The sequence below is a fragment of the Fundulus heteroclitus genome, chromosome 19 (assembly GCF_011125445.2).
Source record: "Fundulus heteroclitus isolate FHET01 chromosome 19, MU-UCD_Fhet_4.1, whole genome shotgun sequence".
In the NCBI taxonomy this organism is placed as follows: Eukaryota; Metazoa; Chordata; class Actinopteri; order Cyprinodontiformes; family Fundulidae; genus Fundulus; species Fundulus heteroclitus.
In genome coordinates this window covers 5,922,199-5,944,715 of record NC_046379.1, presented here as the reverse complement: position 1 = coordinate 5,944,715, position 22,517 = coordinate 5,922,199, and the positions used below count along the sequence as shown (strand labels likewise).

At 40.0% G+C, this 22,517-nt stretch overlaps 1 protein-coding gene across 2 annotated transcripts; it reads left to right on the top strand.

Annotated features, from left to right (window-relative positions):
- Nucleotides 1-792: 792 nt before the first annotated feature.
- ptafr (platelet-activating factor receptor) lies at nucleotides 793-15,436 on the top strand. Of its 2 annotated transcripts, none has more exons than XM_012864489.3 (2): nucleotides 793-1,086; nucleotides 13,424-15,436. In XM_012864489.3, exon 2 carries the CDS (start codon nucleotides 13,433-13,435, stop codon nucleotides 14,573-14,575), a length of 1,143 nt encoding a protein of 380 aa, XP_012719943.2. In that variant the 5' UTR covers nucleotides 793-1,086; nucleotides 13,424-13,432; the 3' UTR covers nucleotides 14,576-15,436. The 2 variants fall into 2 exon arrangements, with proteins under 2 accessions (XP_012719943.2, XP_036006992.1); XM_036151099.1 differs by lacking the exon at nucleotides 793-1,086 and adding an exon at nucleotides 1,507-1,592.
- Nucleotides 15,437-22,517: the final 7,081 nt, after the last annotated feature.

Below are 22,517 nucleotides of genomic sequence, written 5' to 3'. Positions count from 1 at the left end.
CAGAGGACGACCAGCAGCTCCTATCCTGCAGCAGCTTGTACTTATAATCATTGTGTCAAGAACTGGAGTGGAGATGAACCCGGTATTCAATCAGACACCTAAAGTAATGCTTGACATGATTTATTTAAGAGACGATGAGGATGGATCAGGCAGGTGTACAGAAAAACAGTCCAGAGCCGAGTTCAAAGCGGTAATCCAAGCAAAAAAACCAAAAATGTAAACAGGGTGCAGGCAGACTCAAAAAACAGAATAGGATCAGGCAAAACACAGAATGCTGGATGGATCTTACCGCAGGGAAACAGGAGGCATGAGCAATGATACATGTGTGAAGTTCCGGCAACAAACAGAAAACTGAGGAGGGTTTAAATAGGCAGCAGGACAGGTGAAACCAAGTGGCTCTAATTAACTAGGACAGGTGACAGTGATTAAAGAAGGGGAAGTGACTGAGAGAAACACAAGCTTTAATAAAAACTAATAGAGAAGACCAGATAACTACAACAGTAAACAAGCTGAACATGATTCCAACACAATAAAAAACTAGAAACAGAACTAACCCTTAAAGCAGGAAAGCTAACTTAACCAAAATATCAGCAAGAACCAGAACAGAACATTTCACATTGTAGAATAAATAAATAAATAAGTAAATAAATACATGTTTTCATATGAATATCACAGCAAATAATCTTTTATTATTTTTTATTTTCATGAGTCAATCCCATTCTTTTATATCGACTTGGCATGGAGACGTGGCAGTTTTCCTGTACCTTCTCATGAGCATACATCTGTAAAGGGGGAAGCAAAAGCCAAACGGAGATTTCCAGCGTTGCAACAAACTGGGCGTGTCGATGGGTTTTCTAGGACTCGAGGGGAACACGGGAAATCAAACCTGGGTTGGAAGTGAGTCTTTGGTCATGTGGGGATTTCCTCCTTCGCTGACAGCGCCTGCAGCGCCGTTTGCGCTGAAACAGACACACCCCGGGCCAGAGTCAGCCAGAAGGCGCGACGTTCCGGACTGAAGCGACTCATATCCGCGGAGACGCGTCAGAGAGCGATCATCCTGGTAAACATAGAACAACAAGCAGAACGGTGAGTTCGCTCAGGTATATTTAATAACTGCTCGCCTTTTTCTTCGTTTCTTAGTTTAAAAACTGCCGCCTATGGCAAAGGTTTAGATAAAGTTACTTCAGTGTCAGGGGATACTGATATCTGTAATTCATATAACACAGAATAATTAGACGCATCAAAGTCGATCTCTCTTGACAGATGTGGCAACGAGGCTGAGACTCTTTTGTTCCTCTTGTTTTTTGATAAACAACATTTATTTCTAATGGTTGCTTAATGATATCCATCAGGGGTTTTGGTACTTTTACGTCAATTTCTCAGACAAAAAAAAGTGCTCTCAAGCTTCTTGATACTGAAGCTTTGATGCGCTCCTTTTTATTTACTGTGTGTTAAAGTAGTTTTAATTTCTGACAGGTGTAGTTGTGCCAAACCAGTCATCCCAGAGGCAAATTGTTTCTGCTGCGTCGTGAGTGCGCATTTGGCACGAAGAGCGAATCCAGGCAGCTCCGTCTCATCTCCACCATCTAGACGTGGGAATAAAGATGTTTAAGTTTGGTTAAAAAGTAGAAGTAGAGTTTCGTTACTGTATCGTTCAGTTAGTGGGTTAAAAGAGAAAATGTCACGCTTATTGTTATCACGTGGTGTCGTTTGCCTTAATGCGAGGAGAGTCTGTTTAAACTCCATTGATCACTCAATCTAACGTTTTATCAACAAACAAACGCCTCTTTTCTGGATATCTGACCAAAATACTATTTGCTCTAGACCGCATGAATGGATCATATAAAACAGATGCGATCAAATAAACACTGTGATGGCCACAATTATATTTAAGTCTGGAAGCAGGGGCGTTTTTGCTGTGTGGAAACATTGGGGGCTTAAGCCCAGGCCCACAATTGTTTAGTTTCCATAAGAAAGCTTTTATTTATGCACAATCTTTTTTTTTTTTTTTAACACAGAAACGATGCTTACTCCTGATCAAATAAATGTGCTTCCTGTTTCATCAACATACATGACGTTTTTAAATTTCACACTCTGGTCAGTCTGATTCACTCCTGCGGCTACGTGGTTGCAATTTGTTACATTTCAAAAGTCAAAATGGTAAGATATTAAAAAGACATTCATTTATCTTAATTGGACTGAGAGCTTTATAAATGTTTGATTAAAACTGATTCTTTAAATATGTTCCTTCAGTCACAAACCTGTTCTATTTTATTGCCATTTCCAGCTATTCATATTTATGACACAAACATTTTATAACACTGCTGTTCTCTACTGCGGATGTGAGCCATCAGTGAGTTTACTATTCAACGCACTTTCTGTAGACAGAAGGATGCTGACCTTTAGGGTTTAAAGTATAACAGAGCCTCATCCTAGAGCTTTCCTGGACCCTCATCTGTCAGGTTATCAGTATTAATATTCAAATTCATCCATCCATCCATTTTCCAACATGATTATCCCTATTGGGGTCGCGAGGGATGCTGGTGCCTATCTCCAGCTGTCAATGGGCGAGAGGCGGGTTACACAGTCCATCGCAGTAATATTTCAATTAAATGTTTTAATTCAAAGCAATTAAATTTTATTTATATAGCATCAATTCACAACATATATCATCTCAAGGCACTTTACAAAGTCAATTCAGTCCAATCATACAGACAGATTGGTCAAAACGTTTCCTATCAAAGGAAACCTGGCAGATTGTATTGAGTCTTTGACTAGCAGCTTTCAAAGAAAGAGTGTAGAGCCACAGTGGACAGTCATCTGAATTGTTGTTGACTTTGCAGCAATACCTCATACTGAGCATGCAAGAAGTGAGAGGAGTACTCCTGTTTAACAGGAAAAAACCTCCAGCAGAACCAGAACCAGGCTCGTTTATTACGAACTATAGTCATAAAATGGCATTTAAGTTTTACTTTGAGTAAAATCAACCCCTTTTTTAATTGGTTTAGTTTATATAATATTACCTTATACCTTATTACCTTATTATTCAGAAAAATAAAACACTTAGCTAATAAATGGTACATTTTAAATTAATTGGTATAACTTATTTCTTTTTATTACTGCCACTATGAAGAACTCAAAGCTTTATGTTGCACTAATGGCTCAATATTAAATCTGATGTAATTTTGGAGCTTAATGCATCTTTTTATCAGACATCTAAAAGCCTCCTTTCTGAGATCCAGGGCTGTTCAGAAAACATCCGGAGCGAAAGCGTCTGAAGCCCGGATCTAATGACATGCCTGTATGGCAGATCTACATTATAAGAGCTTTTCATTCAATCAAGATGTAGGAAGGAAATCAATCAGGTATCTTTAAAAAAATACAACAATGTACAAGGAGGTTTTTTTTTTAAATTCTGTGTTATTTACTTTTAATTAGAGTGGCTTGTTGACATTTTTTAGGCTTCTCAATATTTCATGGTAAACATTTTACTAATTTTAAAGCACTGAAACCCATTTCATAACTGCTGCCCAGCTTTCTACATCTTTCTATTGGTATTTTGACATTTTTCTTTTGAAGCAGCCTGGAAGTCCTCTTACTATCACCATAATTTCCAAATCAGTCTCTGTTCTATCATAAGGTTTATAATTATTAATCTTACACTGCTATCTTTGACATTACGATTACCGTAGTCATGTGTGTATTTATAAGTCTTTCTGCCCCAATCTTGCAGAATATCAGCCAACAACTTTCCACTATATTTGGGGGAAACAGACTTTATCAGGGTCAGCCTGCCAGAATATGTATTTCCTTCCATAAATTGACTTTCTCTTTAAGAAGTGTTTGTCAAAAAGTAACATCTTTTTTGCTTTTTATTAAAAGAAAGACATCTCTACATATAGTTGGTTGGAGATGAGACCGACTGGACTGGATTTGTTCTTCCTGCCGAATGCACTTTCCCGATGCAGCAGATACAAATTCTTTCTGTATAACTAGTATGGCACATCCCGTCGTATTAGAAGACCCTTCACTGCTTTCATATTGTTCTATCTCTGGTTTAAAAACTGCAAAGTCTAAACCCAAACAAATAAAAACATATCTATATTTTCCTCCTCGATTTTTTTGAAGAGGTCTTTAGTAATTTAGGGGATGCTGTTCTTGCTATTGTTAATGGTAGTTTGTCCTCAGGTGTGTTTCCCGAAAACTTAAAACTCGCTGTTGTTCAACCTTTGATTATAAAACCTGCCCTAGATCCCACAGTTCCTGCTAATTATAGGCCAGTTACTAAACTACCTTTCATTTCTTAAACGATTGAGAAGGTGGTTTAGGGCCCAGAAGATGGCCTTTTTGGAGGTGCATGATATTTTTAAGGGTGTTCCAGTCTGGCTTTAGAATCTGACATAGTACTGAAATTGGCCTTTTAAAGGCATACTATGCAACATTTTTCAGTTAATTAATGTTTTCCATACCGTTTTGGATGATTAAATGAGTCATTTCAGGTCGAACAAAGGTTTTCTCGGCTGCACTGGGGGTCTGTGGGGGAAATACCGCACTTGCAATTGCAGGAGCTCTCGGCTCGCACCCACAGAAGTCTCGCTTTACGGCGAGAACTCCATGTGTTTTTGCCCTGCCATTCACTATATGCACGCGCAAAAGCAACAACAAAGAACCGCGTGTTAACGTCAAATAAACATGCAAGCATATCGAGTTTTATTATTATTATTTTTTAATTTTTTTTATGTTGGCGAGACGCCACCGCGGCGGCCGCGGCTTGGCGAGGCGGTGGCGGCAGCGTCTCGCCAACATAAAAAAAAAATAAAATAAAAAAATAAATAAATAATAATAATAATAATAATAATAATAATAATAATACAACTGGCGAGGCGGCGGCGGCTGCGGCTTGGCGAGGCGGTGGCAGTATCGTCTCGCCAACATAATAAAAATAAATAAATAATAATAATAATAATAATAATAATAATAATAAAACTGGCGAGGCGGCCGCGGCCACGGCCGCGGCTTGGCGAGGCGGCGCCGCCTCGCCAAGATAGCGCTGCGGGAAACCCTGATGTTCATACTTTCACTGTGTTAGTCATTGTTTGTACTGCCGTTTTTTCCACTTTTCGTTGCGTTCGCCTGTCTGCTAAACTCAAAACAACCGCGCCTGGGTTGACGGAGAAACCAGAACAGCTGAGCATCTTTATGACAGTGCACTTTTACTTTGACCCTCTGGGGGGAGCCTCGCTGGAAAATCAACCCCGGTTGCATAGTATACCTTTAAAAGTTTTTAATGACATATTCTTAGCTACAGATTCTGGTGTCTGTGTTGCTCTTATCCTCTTGGATTTAACTGCTGCATTCAATACAGTGGATCACAAACTTTTACTCTCTCGTTTGGCACAGTGGGTGGGCATCAGTGGAATGGCAATGTACTGGTTTGAATCCTAGCTGGAAGATCAAACCTTTTGTGTCAACGTAAATGTATATGTCATCCTCTGCCTCTCTATCATGTGGCGTACCTCAGGGCTCAGTCTTGGGCTCACTTCTCTTTGCGTTGGCTCCATATTAGGAAGCATGGTGCGCTCTTCCACTGTTATGCTGATGATAGTCAGATTTACATCCCACTTAAAACGAAGGACGAAAATTCTGCCAATTCACTGCTATAATGCCTTAATGACTTAAAAGCATGAAGGGCTCTTAACTGTTTAAAATTTAATGAGAGTAAGACACAAGTCATGGTTTTTAATGGCTCAGCAGAGGCGCCTCTTATCGAGATAGGTTTTTCCTCCCAATATAGAAAATCTTTTATTACGAACATTTGGGTTAAAGTGGATGGTGACCTTTGTGAAGTCCAGCTTCTATCAGTTAAGGTGGTTGGCTAAAATAAAGCCAATTCTCTCCAGGAAGGACTTTGAGACAGTAATCCATACATTTTATACTACTCGACTAAGATACTCTAATAGGCTTTATGTAGGGGTAAGTCGCTTCTATTACTCAGCTACAGAGAGTGCAAAATACAGTGCCACATCTTTTTTCTGGTACATCTAAATATGAACATATCACCCCTGTTTTAGCTTCGCTTTATTGGCTTCCCATACATTTTAGTATTTTTTATAAAGTTCTTCTATTTGTTTATAAAGCTCTTAATGGCTTCTGCCAATTTTATTCGTTTTTTATTGCATGGCCGCTAATGTATTTTAATTATATTCAATATCTGTATTTTGTTTATTGTCTTACTATAGCATTTTTAATTTTTTAAACATTCACACAGTTGCACGCTAGTGGTGCTGAGCTGCATTGTAGCCACAGCTGACCACTGGCAGTAGGAAAATCAGGTGAAGTGTCTTGCCCAAGAGTGAGGGTTCGAACTAGGGTTGGACGATAATTAAATAACATTATATATCGATCAATAGAAGTATATCGATGATGGAAAAACAGAGGGTCAATGAAAAGTTCAATAGAATAACAGTTTTCCTTTCTTTTGCATTCTAGCCATGTAGGATAATGCTACAGTCACAAGCGCAGACCCAGGAACGCTCCGTCACAGAGGCGACAATGGTCTCCATCAGGTGCTAAAAATTCATACTGGAGTAAAGTTAACCAGATTGTTGTTCCAACTATGTACAGAAACTATGTACTGACTATGAAAGTCAGTGGTCAGTACATTTAGGGATCACAACAACATCACTTCTTCTGGCCAGGTTTGAAGAGGAATATTTCTAAATTTTGTCGTACCAGTTATGTGTGTCAGATTGTGGGTAAACCAAATCAAGTTATAACCCCTGTTCCACTGTGTCCAATCCCCATAGTAGACCAGCCTTTCGATCATGTCATTGTGTTGGCCCACTGACTAGGACAAAGTCTGGGAATCAATACTTGCTAACTATTATATGTGCAGCTACCCGTTTCTCCGAAGCCATTCCTTTGCATAAAATAACAACATCTGTAATTAATAGGGATGGGAATCAAAAACCGGTTCCTGTTCAGAACCGGTTCCATGTGTTCCAATTCCATGGCACCGTTTGGCAGCTCGCTTAATGATTCTCTTATCGATTCCAGGCACCACCAGAGCCTAGGGCTCTGGGCAGCACGACTTACGTCACGTTCTTTACACAAGTTACACACACGGCGTTCAGTAAGCAAGTACGACTTGACCAGGCGTAAGTCTAGAAAAGCAAAACAAAAAAAATGGCGCCCCATCGGGTAAAGCGATCGAAAGTTTGGCTTCACTTTAAAGGAGAAGTCCGGTCAACAAGGAAAAATCAGTGGATCATTAGCTATACCTAAAACTAATACTAATCCATGGTGATTTAATGAATTTAGCATTAATCAATAAGAAAATAAAAGCATAAATTGTCGTCTCGATCACTGTGTATGGGGGCGGCCATTATTGCCCATTTTTAGGCAATAATGGCCGCCCGACATCACATCCTGTAAGGTAATGTTGCGGTAAGGCACTGCGCTCTACAAGCTAATTCAATAGGAACTGTTGTACACAGCTGCGATAAACAACAATTATTTTTGATTTCCAGAGGACTTCACCATTGAAATTCGCGAGCGCTATTGTTGAAACAACAATGCCCACATGCATGGCAGTTGGATGTTCCAGTACATCGGATAAAAGTGAAAAAAACATTGTTTTTTTACACCTTTCCGATTCATGATCCACCACGGGTTCTTTTGTTGGATTGCCAACTTGAAGAGGGAGGATTTACCATCCAACTTCTGGCTAGAGAAAAAGGAAGGCTGGGAGATAAATCAATGTTATCGAATAATTAAAATTTGCTATTTATTTAATTTTGGGAAAATCTGGATTTTCCGGGCGCCACCCCTTCTGACCCTCTCAGTTTTAAACGCACTTGAGAACAACACTGGCGACAACATGACTAGGCGTCTTTCTCACACCCCTGTTCTCCGAGTGCCATCCGGAATTTGGGGCCTGGATGAGGAGTGGGCCACCTAGCCAGGTTCTGTACTGGGGATGGGAGTTGATTGCCAGGGTTAGCTGGGGCTAACGCTTCTGCTCTCCCCTGGAATATGGGGGTAAGGCTTAAGCATGGAGGGCAGGCTGTGCAGGAGGCAGCATCTCAGAGTTCATGGGGTGGGCTGTGGTTGGCCGGCCTGTTCAGTTCATGTTGGCCACATCTCTGGGTGGATGGGCCCATGGGTTGTCTGGGCTGGGATCGGGGTGGGGGGTTAGGCCAGAGTGTGACCCGGGTAGGTCGGGTCATGAGGACTGTTGAGTTTGATGATGGTCTCCCTCCCAACTTACTTTTTTTCTGTTACACCCTCCTGTTTTTGTGTCCATTGAGCATGAAATAGTCCCAGAATAACATCTAATAAAGCTTTATCCATATATATATATATATATATATATATATATATATATATATATATATATATATATATATATATATATATATATATATAGTGAAAGTAATATCTGTGTTGGGGTCTCTTTGGCATTTAGACAGCAATTCTTAATGATACACTGCCAGACGTGTAAAAATTAAAAATAAAAACCTTGTGAAAATACTCGGAAGAGGAACACATTTTTTTTTTTACGCTAAGATGAGTCACTTTAATTTATTCAGTTACTTTTTAAGTCAGTTTGAAGTTACACAAGTGAAGTAAAGCCTGGTCTTAGATGTATACTCTAAAACTAGCTCATTGTGTAATATCACTAGCAGCACACGTTGTGCGTTGTATTCTAATTGTTTACAATGGCAGTCCTTGCCATCTTGTTTTGTCTGCATGTTTCAGAAACTTAAGTCAACTCCCTGATGGGACGATTGAAATAAAGTGTTTAAATAATATTTCTGTAATTTGCTTTTATGAAATGAAAATGAGAAAAAAAATCAATTAATCAGATTTGGTATAATAAAAATCAGAGAATTTATGTTTAAGCTACATTGCCCAGCCCTGTTTTATTTATTCATTAATTTCATTCATTTATTTATTAATGACCACACAACAAGTTGGTGGAATTTGTTTTCGGTACAGCAGGACATGCTCACATCACTGTGTCAGCACACAACAATACAAAAATTAATAGACAGATACACATAGAAGCATCGATTAGTGGCTTGATTTCATGTCTGTAAGGCTGTTTATGAATCTGACTGATTTGGTTGGCATAGACCTATAGCGTCTTCCAGAAGGCAACAATGTGAACAGGTGATATGCAGGATGAGAAGGGTCCAAGGTGATTTTTACTGCCCGTTGTGTGATGTGTCTATAGTACACTGTGTCAATGGAAGGGAGGGTGTGGCCTATGATTTTAGATGATTTATCTATTATATGTTGTCATTTTTTTTGCATGATAGGGATTCAAAACTTCCATACCAGACTGTTATGGATGAGGTGAGTATGCTTTGAATGATGGCGGAGCAAAACTGAATCAGGATGTTGTGCCTAACTCAGAATTGTTTGAGTTGTCTGAGAAAAACTAAATATTTTATTGGCTTCTTTTGTAGATATGATCCAAATGCTGTTTCCATTTGATTGTGTTGCTGACTTGTTTACCTAAGACGTTGAATGACTCAGTGAAATGGAAAGAGTAGAAATGGAGATATGGGTTTTGTGAGTGGGTGAGCGTGAGAAATCGACTATGAGTTCGAGTGTTGTTGTCTCTGTCAACTCATCCAGACTGGCCATTTATGCACTGAATATTTCCCAGTGCACTCGAAACAGCCTTTCAAGGTCTCGGTGCAGGCACTGGACCAGGACGGGACAGTTTTGGATTTTCCGTTGTTGGATTCAAGTCTATGTCGGTATTTCGGAATGAGCAGGAGCTGCAGTGATCCGACCTCCCGAGCGGAGCCCTCGGGATAAACCCGTAGGCAGCGCTAATCGGGACATAGCAGTGGTCCAGGGTGTTAGCGCCTCTATTCATGCAGGTGACTTGTTGGACATAGTTAGGGAGGTCTGTTGACAGGTTGATTGCCAAGTGCCACGATGATTGCATCAGGATGGGAGTTTTCCACAGAGGGGATGACAGTTGCCAGTTTCGAAGATGGCTATGTTACCGTTAGCAGATGGAGGAATGTAAATGCCAACCACAACAACAGAGGCAAACTCTGGGAGGATAGTACGGTCTGCACCTGACGATGATATATTCCAGATAAGGACTGCAGTAACTCTAACAACACTGTGTTGTTATTACACCATCACCGATTCACCATCACACATATGCCACCACCTTTGGTTTTTGACTGACCTGTCAGCGAGATGTAGACAGAAGCCGGGTGGAGTTACAGCCAGGTCAGGCACGGTGTGGTCCAGCCAGGTCTCAGTGAGGCAGAGGGCAGAGCAATCCTTATAATCCTTGCTGGTTTGAAGAAGAAGTTCATACATTTTATTTTTCAATGATCTTATGTTTGTAAGGAGCAGGGCTGGTAGAGGTGGTCAGTAGATGTGCTTCCTGAACCTGCAGAGGACACCGGTCCAGCGCTGTCTTTTTAGCCAGCTTGTGCTTCCAGGGGCCTGAATATGTGAGTTGTTTGTTATTGTCTCTGCTGGAAAGGTGGACTTGTATCTCTTGTATGCCGATTGTCCCTGAGGGAGAGCAACTCCCTGCAGGTATGTGTCACGCAAAGTGACTTCCTGACAAACCAGACAGACGGTAGTGACAGACACACGAGCAGAGCTCGTACCATGGTAAGCCTCGTGGCCGGCATTTTGCCCTACATTCTTTGGAAAATTGTCCAAAAATCTGAACAACATGTAAACTTAGGAGCACAATTGTACAACAGCAAAAGCCAGAATCCAAGCAAAGCAGCAATTAAGGATTTTATCTGATTAAACTGCTAAAAAAATGTCCAAAACAAATTATCTTTTGGGTTTGGATGATAAACAAATGCATTATACCAATCTGCTTCCATCTCAAGTTATGGTTGATAATTGCAGGATGCACTTTGTTTTACAAGAAAGTTGACAGAGACAATGGATAATTTTTAGTAAGTGGCAGAGAACATGTTAGAATAAGTTACAGATTTCTCTGAATGTCACACCCACTGGGAAGTTTAGTGCTTCGTCATTGAGTTCTTTAGCATTTGGTGGTTTTATCGTCTGATTCCCAGAATTTTTTTTAATCATAAACAAAGAGGGTTGGGTGATATCATGAAAGCATGTAATTATAATGTTCCTGAACATCAACTACCTCTCTGCTGTTGCTTTCAATGATTGCAGTTTCATGTTACGTAAGCTTTGCTTTAAGGTAAATAGACAAATCCAATTATATTACAGGTGTGGAGAATGTGAATGCAGGACACCAACCAAATATCGCTATGTTGGAGTCCTTTGTTCTATTGATATTATGGAAGTCTGATATTGTGACACTTATTGCCGTTTGATGTGTTGCATTGCTCCAACTTTAACAGTGAATTCACTGTGAATTTTACTGTCTGACTGAGTTTATTTTAAGAAATGTTTAACATTTGAGTGAAATTGCAGAGGCAACAGGGGATTTACCGCATGTGAATTTTCCTTTTCTGTGAGTGTTCAGCGGCTGCCCCATCCTCTTTTGGTGCAGAGCTGACATCTTTAAAACTTTGAGGGGCACCGTAGTGTTAAAGGACCAATGCAGCCAATTCATCCAGCACTATTATTCAACACAATCACCTCTACGACAGTTTTTTTTTTCTTTGAGGTTCAGTTCCAGTAACCTCATAGATGAAAAGATTAAGTGTGTCAAACTGCTCACTTAGACAGGAAGATATAACAAAATAGGCCTCCTTTGTGTGGTCTGCTTAGTCAAATAGTGAAAGAACCAAAGCTTTCCTCTATCAGCGATGATCACTATGCCACTAACACATTGCTCGTAAAAAGGTTCTCTGGTTTTCAAAAGTAATATCAGAAACACATTTAGGATTCAGAATATCCACATTTTAGTTGAAATTTAACTATTCAAGATTTAGTTTTGAATTTATTAAATTAACAAATTAGACATCACACTTATATAGTTTCATGATAAATTATGTAAAGTGTGTCATACATGGGTAGGGATGGACAATATTGAAAAAAAGAATATTGATCAAATGGAAATAATATGGACCAATATGATTTCGATAACAAATTGAAAACATGTATTTTAAGTGCAGCCCTGGCCATTTTATGTTGTTGCTTAACAACCGATTTTTAGATAAAGAACACACAAACACTGAATTCAAACTCAACCCTTTATTCAACCAACTTTTTACCAAAAGTTTAAAAAAAAGAAAGAAAAAAAAGTACTCTGTGAACTCTTTCAAGTGGGCGGAGCTTGGTGATGGAGGGTTCCTGTTTTTGCGTTTGTGATTGGTTGGGAGAATGTAATGACTAATATTACCCTACATGGCTAAACTGTAAAAGGAAGGAAAACTTTTATTCTGTTGAACCTTCAATTTACATTTTTTTTCTATCATCGATATATATATATATATATATATATATATATATATATATATATATATATATATATATATATATATATATATATATATATATATATTGAATTATCGTCTAGCCCTAGTTATTAGTCCTGTTTTGGGTTTCCCCTGTGATGGACCGCTGGAGATAAGCACCAGCCCCTCAGGGAAAAAGAATGTATAGAACATGGATGGATGCAGCAGATAGAAAAAAAACCCAACATTTTATTTATTGAAACTAATGGTTAATTTTGTATAAATTGTAAAAATCTTCCTGGATAGCTGAAGTAAGCAAAAACACCCAAGGCCCCTGCTGATGGAAGCTCAAAATGCAAGGTTTGGTTCAACGTTAAGAATACCGCCGTGACCTACTTAAGGTGTTGAGTTCACCACGAGTTCTGTTTGTGCAAGTCAAGGGAGAATAATCGTAAGAGAGACAAGACAGAGACAAAACAGTTTAAAAGGTTAGAAAGTGAAGATTTCTTTATACCAGACCTGATAAATCTTTACATTTTAGACACATTTTCAAGTGTGAGAGCAAAAAGCATGAAGTATAAAATAAAAACACGTATGGTTAAAGGTTTTAAACTGTTGAGGCATGTCTGTTGAAATACACACGGTTTCAATTCTAGTTGCTATGTGATCTCTGCCCCCCCCTTTGTCTTACCGACGCCGTCTAGACAAGGCATGTTTCAGTAACAGGACAATGCAAAGAGCCTTAGATGAGTAGAACACAAAAAAAGAAAAAGGTAAGGAAATGTTGGGCTACAAACCTAAGCTAATGATGTTTCACTTAATAGTTTGACCAAGACAGTCAAAGGCAACTCTGACAAGCAGATGAGCTTCTTTCTAAGTACAAGGACACTTTTGTGCGTCCCCTCTAAACTTAGAACCTGCTGACTCAGTTCACTTTCACATCCTGATGAAGACCTCAAGATAAATCTTGAGGCATGTTGCCCCGTTATTCTTTCGTTTTTAAACTGCCGCTTACATTATTTCTTTTCTTTTGTCTCTCTCAGGTAGAAACGATGGCGGCGTCTCAATTCAACTCCTCAGAGAGCAACACTACCTTTCTGGATTCGCAGTTTCGCTACGTGCTCTTCCCCGTCTTCTACAGCATCTTCTTCGTTGTGGGCTTCTTCGCCAACGTTTACGTTCTGTTCATCCTGCGGTGCCTCCGCGAAGCAAAGGCCATGGGAGAAATCCGCATCTACATGACCAACCTGACAGTCGCCGATCTCCTTTTTGTGTGCGCGCTGCCCTTCTGGATTGACTATTACAGGCGTGAAGGGGACTGGGTCTTCCAGGATTTCATGTGCCAGCTGACGGGATCGTTCTTTTTCATCAACAACTACTGCACCATCCTCTTCCTCGCAGCAATCAGCTTCAACCGATACTGGGCGGTCACGCGGCCGCTGGACGCAGCCTCGTCAGACCACAGGTGCCGCGGGTTTATTATCTGTGCCTTGATCTGGGGGTCTACCATAGCAATGGCCTTCCCCTACATGACAACACCGGGTGTCAACCCTGACGGAGACAAAACCCGATGCTTCGAGGGTTACCAAAACCAAACGGAATATGAAAAGAAGAAAGTGGCAGTTATGCATTTCGTAATAATTGGATTGTTTTCTGTTGTGTTTTTTATTGTTGTGGTGTTCAATTTCCTCATTGCCCGAGCCCTGCTTTCTCAGAATATGCCGCAGTCAGGGTATTCCTCCAGCACGGTCAAGTCCAACAGAACCAAGACATCTACATTTACAAATCCCAAAAACAGCAGAGGGGTGAAGAGGAGGGCTCTGCAGATGCTCCTGGCCGTGGTGGGGGTGTTCGTGCTGTGCTTTCTGCCCCACCACATAGTCCAGGGCCCCTGGGCGTTGGCTGTGCTGCAGATAAAAGACGGCTGGGGCCACATGGACTGGCACCAGGACACACGGCAGGCGCTCAGCGACGCACATCAGATCACCTTGGTCCTGATGGGCTTCAACTGCATCCTGGATCCTGTCGTGTATTTTTTTGCCACAAGGAAGTTCAGGCGTTTCATTGTGGAGCACATGAAAAGGATGTTGAAGGGGGAGGCTTGCTCTCACTCAGGCAACACGCAGATATCCATGGACAGCAAAAACCAGAGCCAAAAAATCCAGAGTGTCCAACCTCAGCCGAACGAGGAGTAGCTCAGTAATTTCGGACACACAGGTATATTTTTTGGTGACACGTGTCACATATGGAGCTGGACTGTTAGCATGTCTTTTTTTGTTTGCATCAAAAACGAAGTCACTGTCATTTTGTATTTTGAAAATGTTTTATGAGTTGTAACTTGTTCTTGTCTCTCCACATGAAGCTTCATTTGGCCAAATACAGTATCTGCTTTTCTCACCCTGGCTCTCTGTGTTGAGTCTAATTTTAATGTACCTTCTATAGCATGTATATTTTTGGACATTTTTATATTTTGGGGGGTTCTGCCTTGCATCTTCTCATATTTTGGCACCAAATAAAAATGTTTTTGCTTCCTTAGGAATCCCCATGGAGCTTGGCCCTCATTTGGGTCCATCTTTACAGCGATGCAGTTAGCTAAATTTATGACTGCTGTATAAAAATATTTAGGCAAACTTTCAATCAGGTTTAACAGAAAACTCTTCCTGGAAGGTTATAAAGTGTTAACTGTTCTACTTGTTAACTAGTACACTGAACCTCTCAATGAAAGCACATTATCTCTTCCCTCTCTTTTTCAATTTCAAATCCACAATCCCTAGAACAAGCTGCAGGGAGTCGGCTTCTACTGAAATTTCACAACCAAGAGCAGGGTGTTCCCCAAAAATGCACATTTGCTGTTTTCTGTAATTGGATGGAAGTTTTGTGTTTCATTATTTAAGTTGACGGCAGGTTCCGGCTGTACCTTCTCTTGTAAATGTGTTTAAACCACTTGAACTTGTCATATTATAATCATAATTATTGATGTATTTTATCAGGATGCAAATGGATTATATGTTGTTTTTGTTGTTGTTGTTTTTTATAGATTAAAATTTTAAAAAGTACTGGGCATTTGTATTTAGTCTCCCTCAGGTTTATTGTATGTAGAACCAGCTTTCACTGCAATTACAGGTGCAAGTCCTTTGGGGTGTGTCTCAGTCTTTGCACATATAAGGACTGGAATTTGGAGATAAAATGTGTTGTCCCTATAGGGCAATTTCTTTTGCAGCCAGTAAGAACAAATACTGAGGAAGTACAAACACATTTGATATTAATCAGAATCAGAAATATTTTAATAATCCCAGAGGGAAATTATTTAAACATTGATGGAACAACCAGAGTTCAAACAAATGCTACTACAGTCTCTGTGTGGGCCCCATCAGGTCAAATTATTAATGAGACTATACATTCGTGAAGATTCTCAGTCATCCAGGTCATGATCAATCCAAAAAAGGTTAAAAAATAAAACAACTGGACTTCTACTGCAGACATTTTGAATTAAGAAAACTTCCTGGATGGGAAGCGAAACGTCTTCAGCTTCAGAATAGAAGTCCAGTTGTTTTATTTTTTAATAATTTTTGGATTACTAATGAGACTGACATTAACAGGAACAAATGAGCATTTATACATTTTTGTATTGGACTTTTTGAACATGTAATTATCAGGGATGTATATCACTAGCTTTATCCCGATTAGGGTGACCAGATGTCCCGATTTGTGCGAGAAAGTCAGACATTTTTCGCTGTCCCGCATTTGACTGGGTCTGATTCAGAAAAGTCAACATGTGCTTTTCTGAAAGAACACAGAGCTGCTGTCACCGTCAGGTTGAGCTGTGTCGGCTGTCAGTCAATACACAGCAGTGTCCCACCTCATGAGCAGCTGCGCACCATGACCCTCATAAAATAAAATGTCATGGATTTCCATGCATACAGATTATTAAGGAAACTATGTCAAAGAGAAGAAACTGCAGCTGCTACGTAGACTGGGGAACGGTTTCTAACTGGGTGAAGCCAGAGAAAGGTGATTCCGAGAGAGCTTTATGTGAAGTCTGCCAACGTTATTTTTCAAATTTTCATGGAGGTGAGCTCGATGTGAAGTGCCACTGTAGAAGAGAGACGCAGAAGAAATGCAGCTGAAAAACCCTTCTGTTGATCTCTGGACTCATTTTTACTCAAACCTAAAAACACGAGTCAGACAGACAAGCTACAGCAGCCAAGATTAACTTCAACAATACTCTACTTTAGGCACTCAAGGCACTTTCCAAAGTCAAATTCAATCAGATTATACAGATTGGTCCTCTCTAAGGAAACCCAGCAGGTTTCATCAAGTCTCTCCAAGCAGCATTCACTCCTCCTGAAAGAGCGTAGAGCCACAGTGGACAGTCGTCTGCATTGTTGATGGCTTTGCAGCAATCCCTCATACTGAGCATGCATGAAGCGGCAGTGGAGAGGAAAACTCCCCTTTAACGGGAAGGAAGAACCTCCAGCAGAACCAGAACCAGGCTCAGTGTGAACGCTCATCTGCCTCGACCGACTGGGGCTTAGAGAAGACAGAGCAGAGACACAGAAAGCACAGAAGCTCACATTGTTCCAGGAATCTGTTCCACATTATAGCTATAGCTAAGAACAGCTATATTAAACTTCAAAAAAAGTTAAATAATGCCATTTATGGGTTGTGATAATTTATTGTTCAATAACAGGCAAAGCAATTCAACTCAATTACATTTTATTTATATAGCTTTATATAATAATAGCTTCTATGCATTCACTCCTGGAGAACCGTAGAGCTACAGGGAGAGTCGTCTGCATTGTCCATGGCTTTGCAGCAATCCCTCACACTGAACAAGCATGAAGTAACAGCAGACAGAAAAACTCCCCTTTAATGGGAAGGAAAAACCTCCAGCAGAACCAGAACCAGGCTCAGTGTGAACGGTGATCTGCCTCGACTGACTGGGGGTTACAGAATTCAATGCAATTCAATTCAATTTTATTTATATAGCGCCAATTCATGCAACATGTCATCTCGAGGCACTTTACAAAGTCAACATCAATCATATACAGATTGGTCAAAATTTTTCTATATAAGGGAACCCAGTTGATTGCTTCAAAGTGCCGACAAGCAGCATTCACTTCTGGAGAAGCGTAGAGCTACAGGGAGAGTCGTCTGCATTGTACATGGCTTTGCAGCAATCCCTCATACTGAGCAAGCATGAAGACAGAGCAGAGACAACAAGACAGACAAACAAGCACAGAAGCACACATTGATCTAGTAATCTGTTCTACATTAGATGGTAGTAGCGTGTGAGCCGTCTTCTCTGGATGATGTCACAGTTAACAGAACGTCAGACCAGGTGTACCTACTATGAAGAAAAAAAAGAGAGAGCAAAAAGTTAAAAGCTGAAATTACAACAAGCAATGCAGATTGTAGAACAGTAGAACTTAGTAGAGTGAGAAAAATAGACCCTGATGTCCTCCAGCAGCCTAAGCCTATAGCAGCATAACTACAGAGGTAGCTCAGGGTAACATGAGCCACTCTAACTATAAGCTTTGTCAACAAGGAAAGTTTTAAGATTAGTCTTAAAAGTAGACACGGTGTCTGCCTCACGGACCAAAACTGGGAGTTGGTTCTACAGGAGAGGAGCCTGATAGCTAAAGGATCTGCCTCCCATTCTACTTTTAGAGACTCTAGGAACCACCAGCAGACCTGCAGTCTGAGAGCGAAGTGCTCTGTTAGGAACATACGGGGTAATCAGAGCTCTGATATATGATGGAACTTGATTATTAAGGGCTTTATACGTTAGAAGGAGAATTTCAAATTCTATTCTTGATTTAACAGAAAGCCAATGAAGGGAAGCTAAAATTGGAGAAATATGATCCCTCTTGTTGATTTTCATCAGAACTCTTGCCGCAGCATTTTGAATCAGCTGAAGACTTCGAACTGCATTTTGTGGACTTCCTGATAGTAAAGAATTACAATAGTCCAGCCTTGAAGTAACAAATGCATGGACTAGTTTTTCAGCATCAATCCTGGACAGAATGTTTCTAATTTTGGCGATATTCCTGAGGTGAAAAAAGGAAACCCTGGAAACCTGTTTAATATAGGATTTAAATTACATGTCTTGGTCGAAAACAACACCAAGATTTTTAACTTTATTACCAGAGGCCAAGTTAATGCCATCCAGATTAAGTGATTGATTAAGAAATTTATTTTGTGAGGACTGTGGTCCAAAGATTACAATTTCTGTCTTGTCAGAATTTAAATGCAGGAAATTTAAAGTCATCCAGCTTTTGATGTCATCAAGACATGACTGCAGTCTAAGTAATTCATTGGATTCATCAGGATTTATGGATAAATATAGCTGAGTTTTATCAGCATAACAGTGGAAATTAATCCCACGTTGTCTGATAATTTTGCCAAGAGGAAGAATATATATATATATATATATATATATATATATATATATATATATATAGCAAAGAGAATTGGTCCAAGGACTGAACCCTGTGGTACTCCACAAGTGACCCTAGAGTTTGAAAAAGATTTATTATTAACATGAACAAACTGGAATCTCTCAGATAGATCAGATTTAAACCAGCCTAATGCTTTTCCCTTAATCCTTACAGTATGCTCAAGTCTTTGTAGGAGAATATTGTGATCAACTGTGTCAAATGCAGCACTGAGATCTAACAAGACAAGTATAGACACACGTCCATTATCTGAGGCCATGAGAATATCATTAGTGACCTTCACCAGAGCTGTTTCAGTGCTATGATGAGCTCTGAAGCCTGACTGAAACTCCTCAAGTAGGTCATTACTTTGTAAATGTTCACAAAGTTGATTAGCAACTACATTCTCAAGAATTTTAGATAACAGGAGAAGATTCAATATAAGTCTGTAATTCATTAACTCATCTTGATCAAGAGATGAACACAGAGTCTGATTATTGTAATGTGCGATCTGTGTTGAATTAAAATGTAAGACATCATTGTAGTGTTGGTTGTGTGTCCCGCGATGTCCCTCACCAAGCATTTGGTTATTTGAGATCTGGTCACCCTAATCCCGATACAGTGTTACATTGATTTTTGGATTATTGCTGATATCGCAAAGTCTGTTACAATTTTCCATCGATGTGATGCGATATCAACAGACCATCCACTATTATTTACATTGATATCAACTCACAAAAAATATTATTTGACCATTTTATTTCTAAGCTGTTACTTGTGTCAGGCATTTAATCACAAAACATAATTTTTCTAAATGTAAAATAATTAGAACCATCATAATAATAGTTCACCTGTTCACTATAGGCTCATGCCAGCATTTGAAAATGAAGATTTATGTTAAAAATTATGATATGGATCGATATATTCCTTTTCGAATTTATGTAATATGTATTGTTACACCCCTGACCAAAAACATGACTGTTAGGTTAATTGGCCACTCTAAATTCTCCTTAGTGTGTGTGTGAACGGTTGTTTGTCCTGTTTGACTTTGTGTTGCCCTGCGATAGACTGGCAACATGTCCAGGTTGAACCCCGTCTCTTGCCCATTGACAGCTGGAGATAGGCACCAGCACCCCTCATGACCCCACAAGGGACAAGTGTGACAGAAAATGGATGGATGGCGCCCCTGATAATTATAGAAAAGAGGAGAGGGAATGCCACAAGACTTATCCTTATAATTTTGCTGCATATCATTACGTTGCTGTTTAGTCTGTACTTATTTTCAGGGTAATTTCATATGTTAGTGAGCCGTTGCACAGGCCGCATTGTATTAGCTTCCAAGGGCAAGCAGTTATGGATAATTGTACCGAGGTGTTTTAAGTGTTGTAAAACTTCAACAGAGATGTAGTTCAGCAGTTCTGGGTAGAAGAACTGGCAGTCGTCCAAGATGGTGGTGTCTGCAGCATGTTAGGCTGGGTGAATGGGGGGGGAGGGCTGGCTGGTCAAAGGGAGTCCAGGGAGTTCTGTTTGTGACCTGAAATAGTTTTCAGGCTTTTTCAGTCAACGCTATTTTACACGTCGGACAAAAACGTTCACATTTATCTAATCCGAGCAGAGCTTCCTTTCCACGTATCCCTAAACTTAAATCAAGATTTATTGCTTTCCTCCAGCAGTGCTTCCTTTCCCACCTGAGCAGCAGGTCTCTGCTGCTCCTCCTGAGTTACTCTGAGACTCTTGGCTGGTTCCCTGTTTAATGTTTTCCTTGGCTGGTCTGTCAGTTTAGGTCTGCAGCCTTATTCTTACCTTGATGGGTTCTGAATTTAGCTGCACTCCTTGCATTTCCTAATCTAAGACTGCTTTAAAGGTATACTATGCAACCGGGGTTGATTTTCCAGCGAGGCTCCCCCCAGAGGGCGAAAGTAAAAGTGCACTGTCGTAAAGATGCTCAGCTGTTCTGGTTTCTCTGTCAAGCCAGGCGCGGTTGTTTTGAGCTTAGCAGACAGGCGAACGCAACGAAAAGTCGAAAAAACGCTGTACAAACAATGACTAACAGTGAAGGTATGAACATGCACACAGAGAGAGAGAAACCATTCCAATGTTACTTACAATCGCATCAGCAGAAACGCGAGGTCCGTGTCAGCCTTGCAGCCTTCTTTTTCTTTTAGCTCTTGCCATTCAGAAAAAGCTTCCCAGATGTTCACCCGTGTACGACTCCTCTCTCTGTCCAGAGCCCTTTTCCTCTTTCTTGCCTGCTCTGACATGGGCTTTCGCTGTTTTCTCGCTGGTTCCGCCATGATAACTGCACAAATATCGCCACTGCGCTAGCAACGAGCATGCCTATCACTGGGGGCGTGTAGCAGTTCTCGCCGTAAAGCAAGACCAACTCTTGCGATGCACCAGACTTCTGAGCCTGTGAATGCGGGCCGAGGGCTCTTGCAATTGCAAGTACGGTATTTCCCCCACAGACCACCAGGGCGGCCGAGAAAACCTTTGTTCGACCTGAAATGACTCATTTAATCATCCAAAACGGTATGGAACACATTAATTAACTGAAAAATGTTGCAAAGTATGCCTTTAAACTTCCTCTCTGACCTGTCTGTCGTGATCCTTGGTCTTCATAGTAATATTTCTTCACCAATGATTTATAACAAACCTCTGAGGCTTTTTAAATTCAAACATCCACACAGATGAACCCTATTTATTATACAGTAACTCCTTAAGACGGTTTGTTGCACTGGATTTTATTAAGGGCCATCAGGATTAAGAGGCTGACATTTTTTCAGATTTTATTGATAAGTATTCTGAAGCCATGTCTGATTTTCCTCCTACTCCAGAATTGGCACAACTTTGTGTTGGTCTGTCACATAAAATCCTAATATAAGACATGTTGGTGTACCATACCATACCATATTTATTTATAAAGCACTTTACAAGGACAAAGGTCAGTAAAGTGCTGTGCACATACAACTGAAATGAACTGTAAAATTAAAATAGACAAATAAAACACAGACAAGTTAAAATAGACAAGGCAAGCCATTAAGAGATTTAAAAGCAAGCAAAATAGCTTTAAAATGGATCCTAAAACATACAGGCCACCAATGAAGGGAGTTTAAGATGGGGGTAATGTGCTCAGACCTTTTTGTTCCAGTTTAAAGTTGTGCTGCAGCCTTTTGCACATCCTGATGGATGCCTCACTAAATCCAAGATAGTGAGTTAAATAGTTAGTTGCAGTAATCCATGTTTCAAATGCATGAATTAGTTGTGTCAAAAAGCTGCCTGGATATAAAAGGTTTTACTTTGGCTAACTGCCTTAGATGAAAAAAGCTTGATTTTACGATCTGACTCTCTCGTTTAAGATATGCATCTATCTTAACCCCCAGATTTGTGATAATCTGCCTAACATATTGTGCCAGAGAACCCAAATCTATGTTTGAGGTGTCAGATGTGCTACCAAAAAAATAAAAAAAATAACTTAAATAATGAACACATACACCTTTGTGAGACACTGTACGTGACTTATTTGCTATGTACATATACTGTATATCTATCTATCTATCTATCTATCTATCTATCTATCTATCTATCTATCTATCTATCTATCTATCTATCTATCTATCTATCTATCTATCTATCTATCTATCTATCTATCTATCTATCTATCTATCTATCTATCTATCTATCTATCTATCTATCTATCTAT

Bases quoted from the DNA above. Each gene is read 5' to 3' on its own strand.
- ptafr (XM_012864489.3), top strand. From the start codon at position 13,433: ATGGCGGCGTCTCAATTCAACTCCTCAGAGAGCAACACTACCTTTCTG.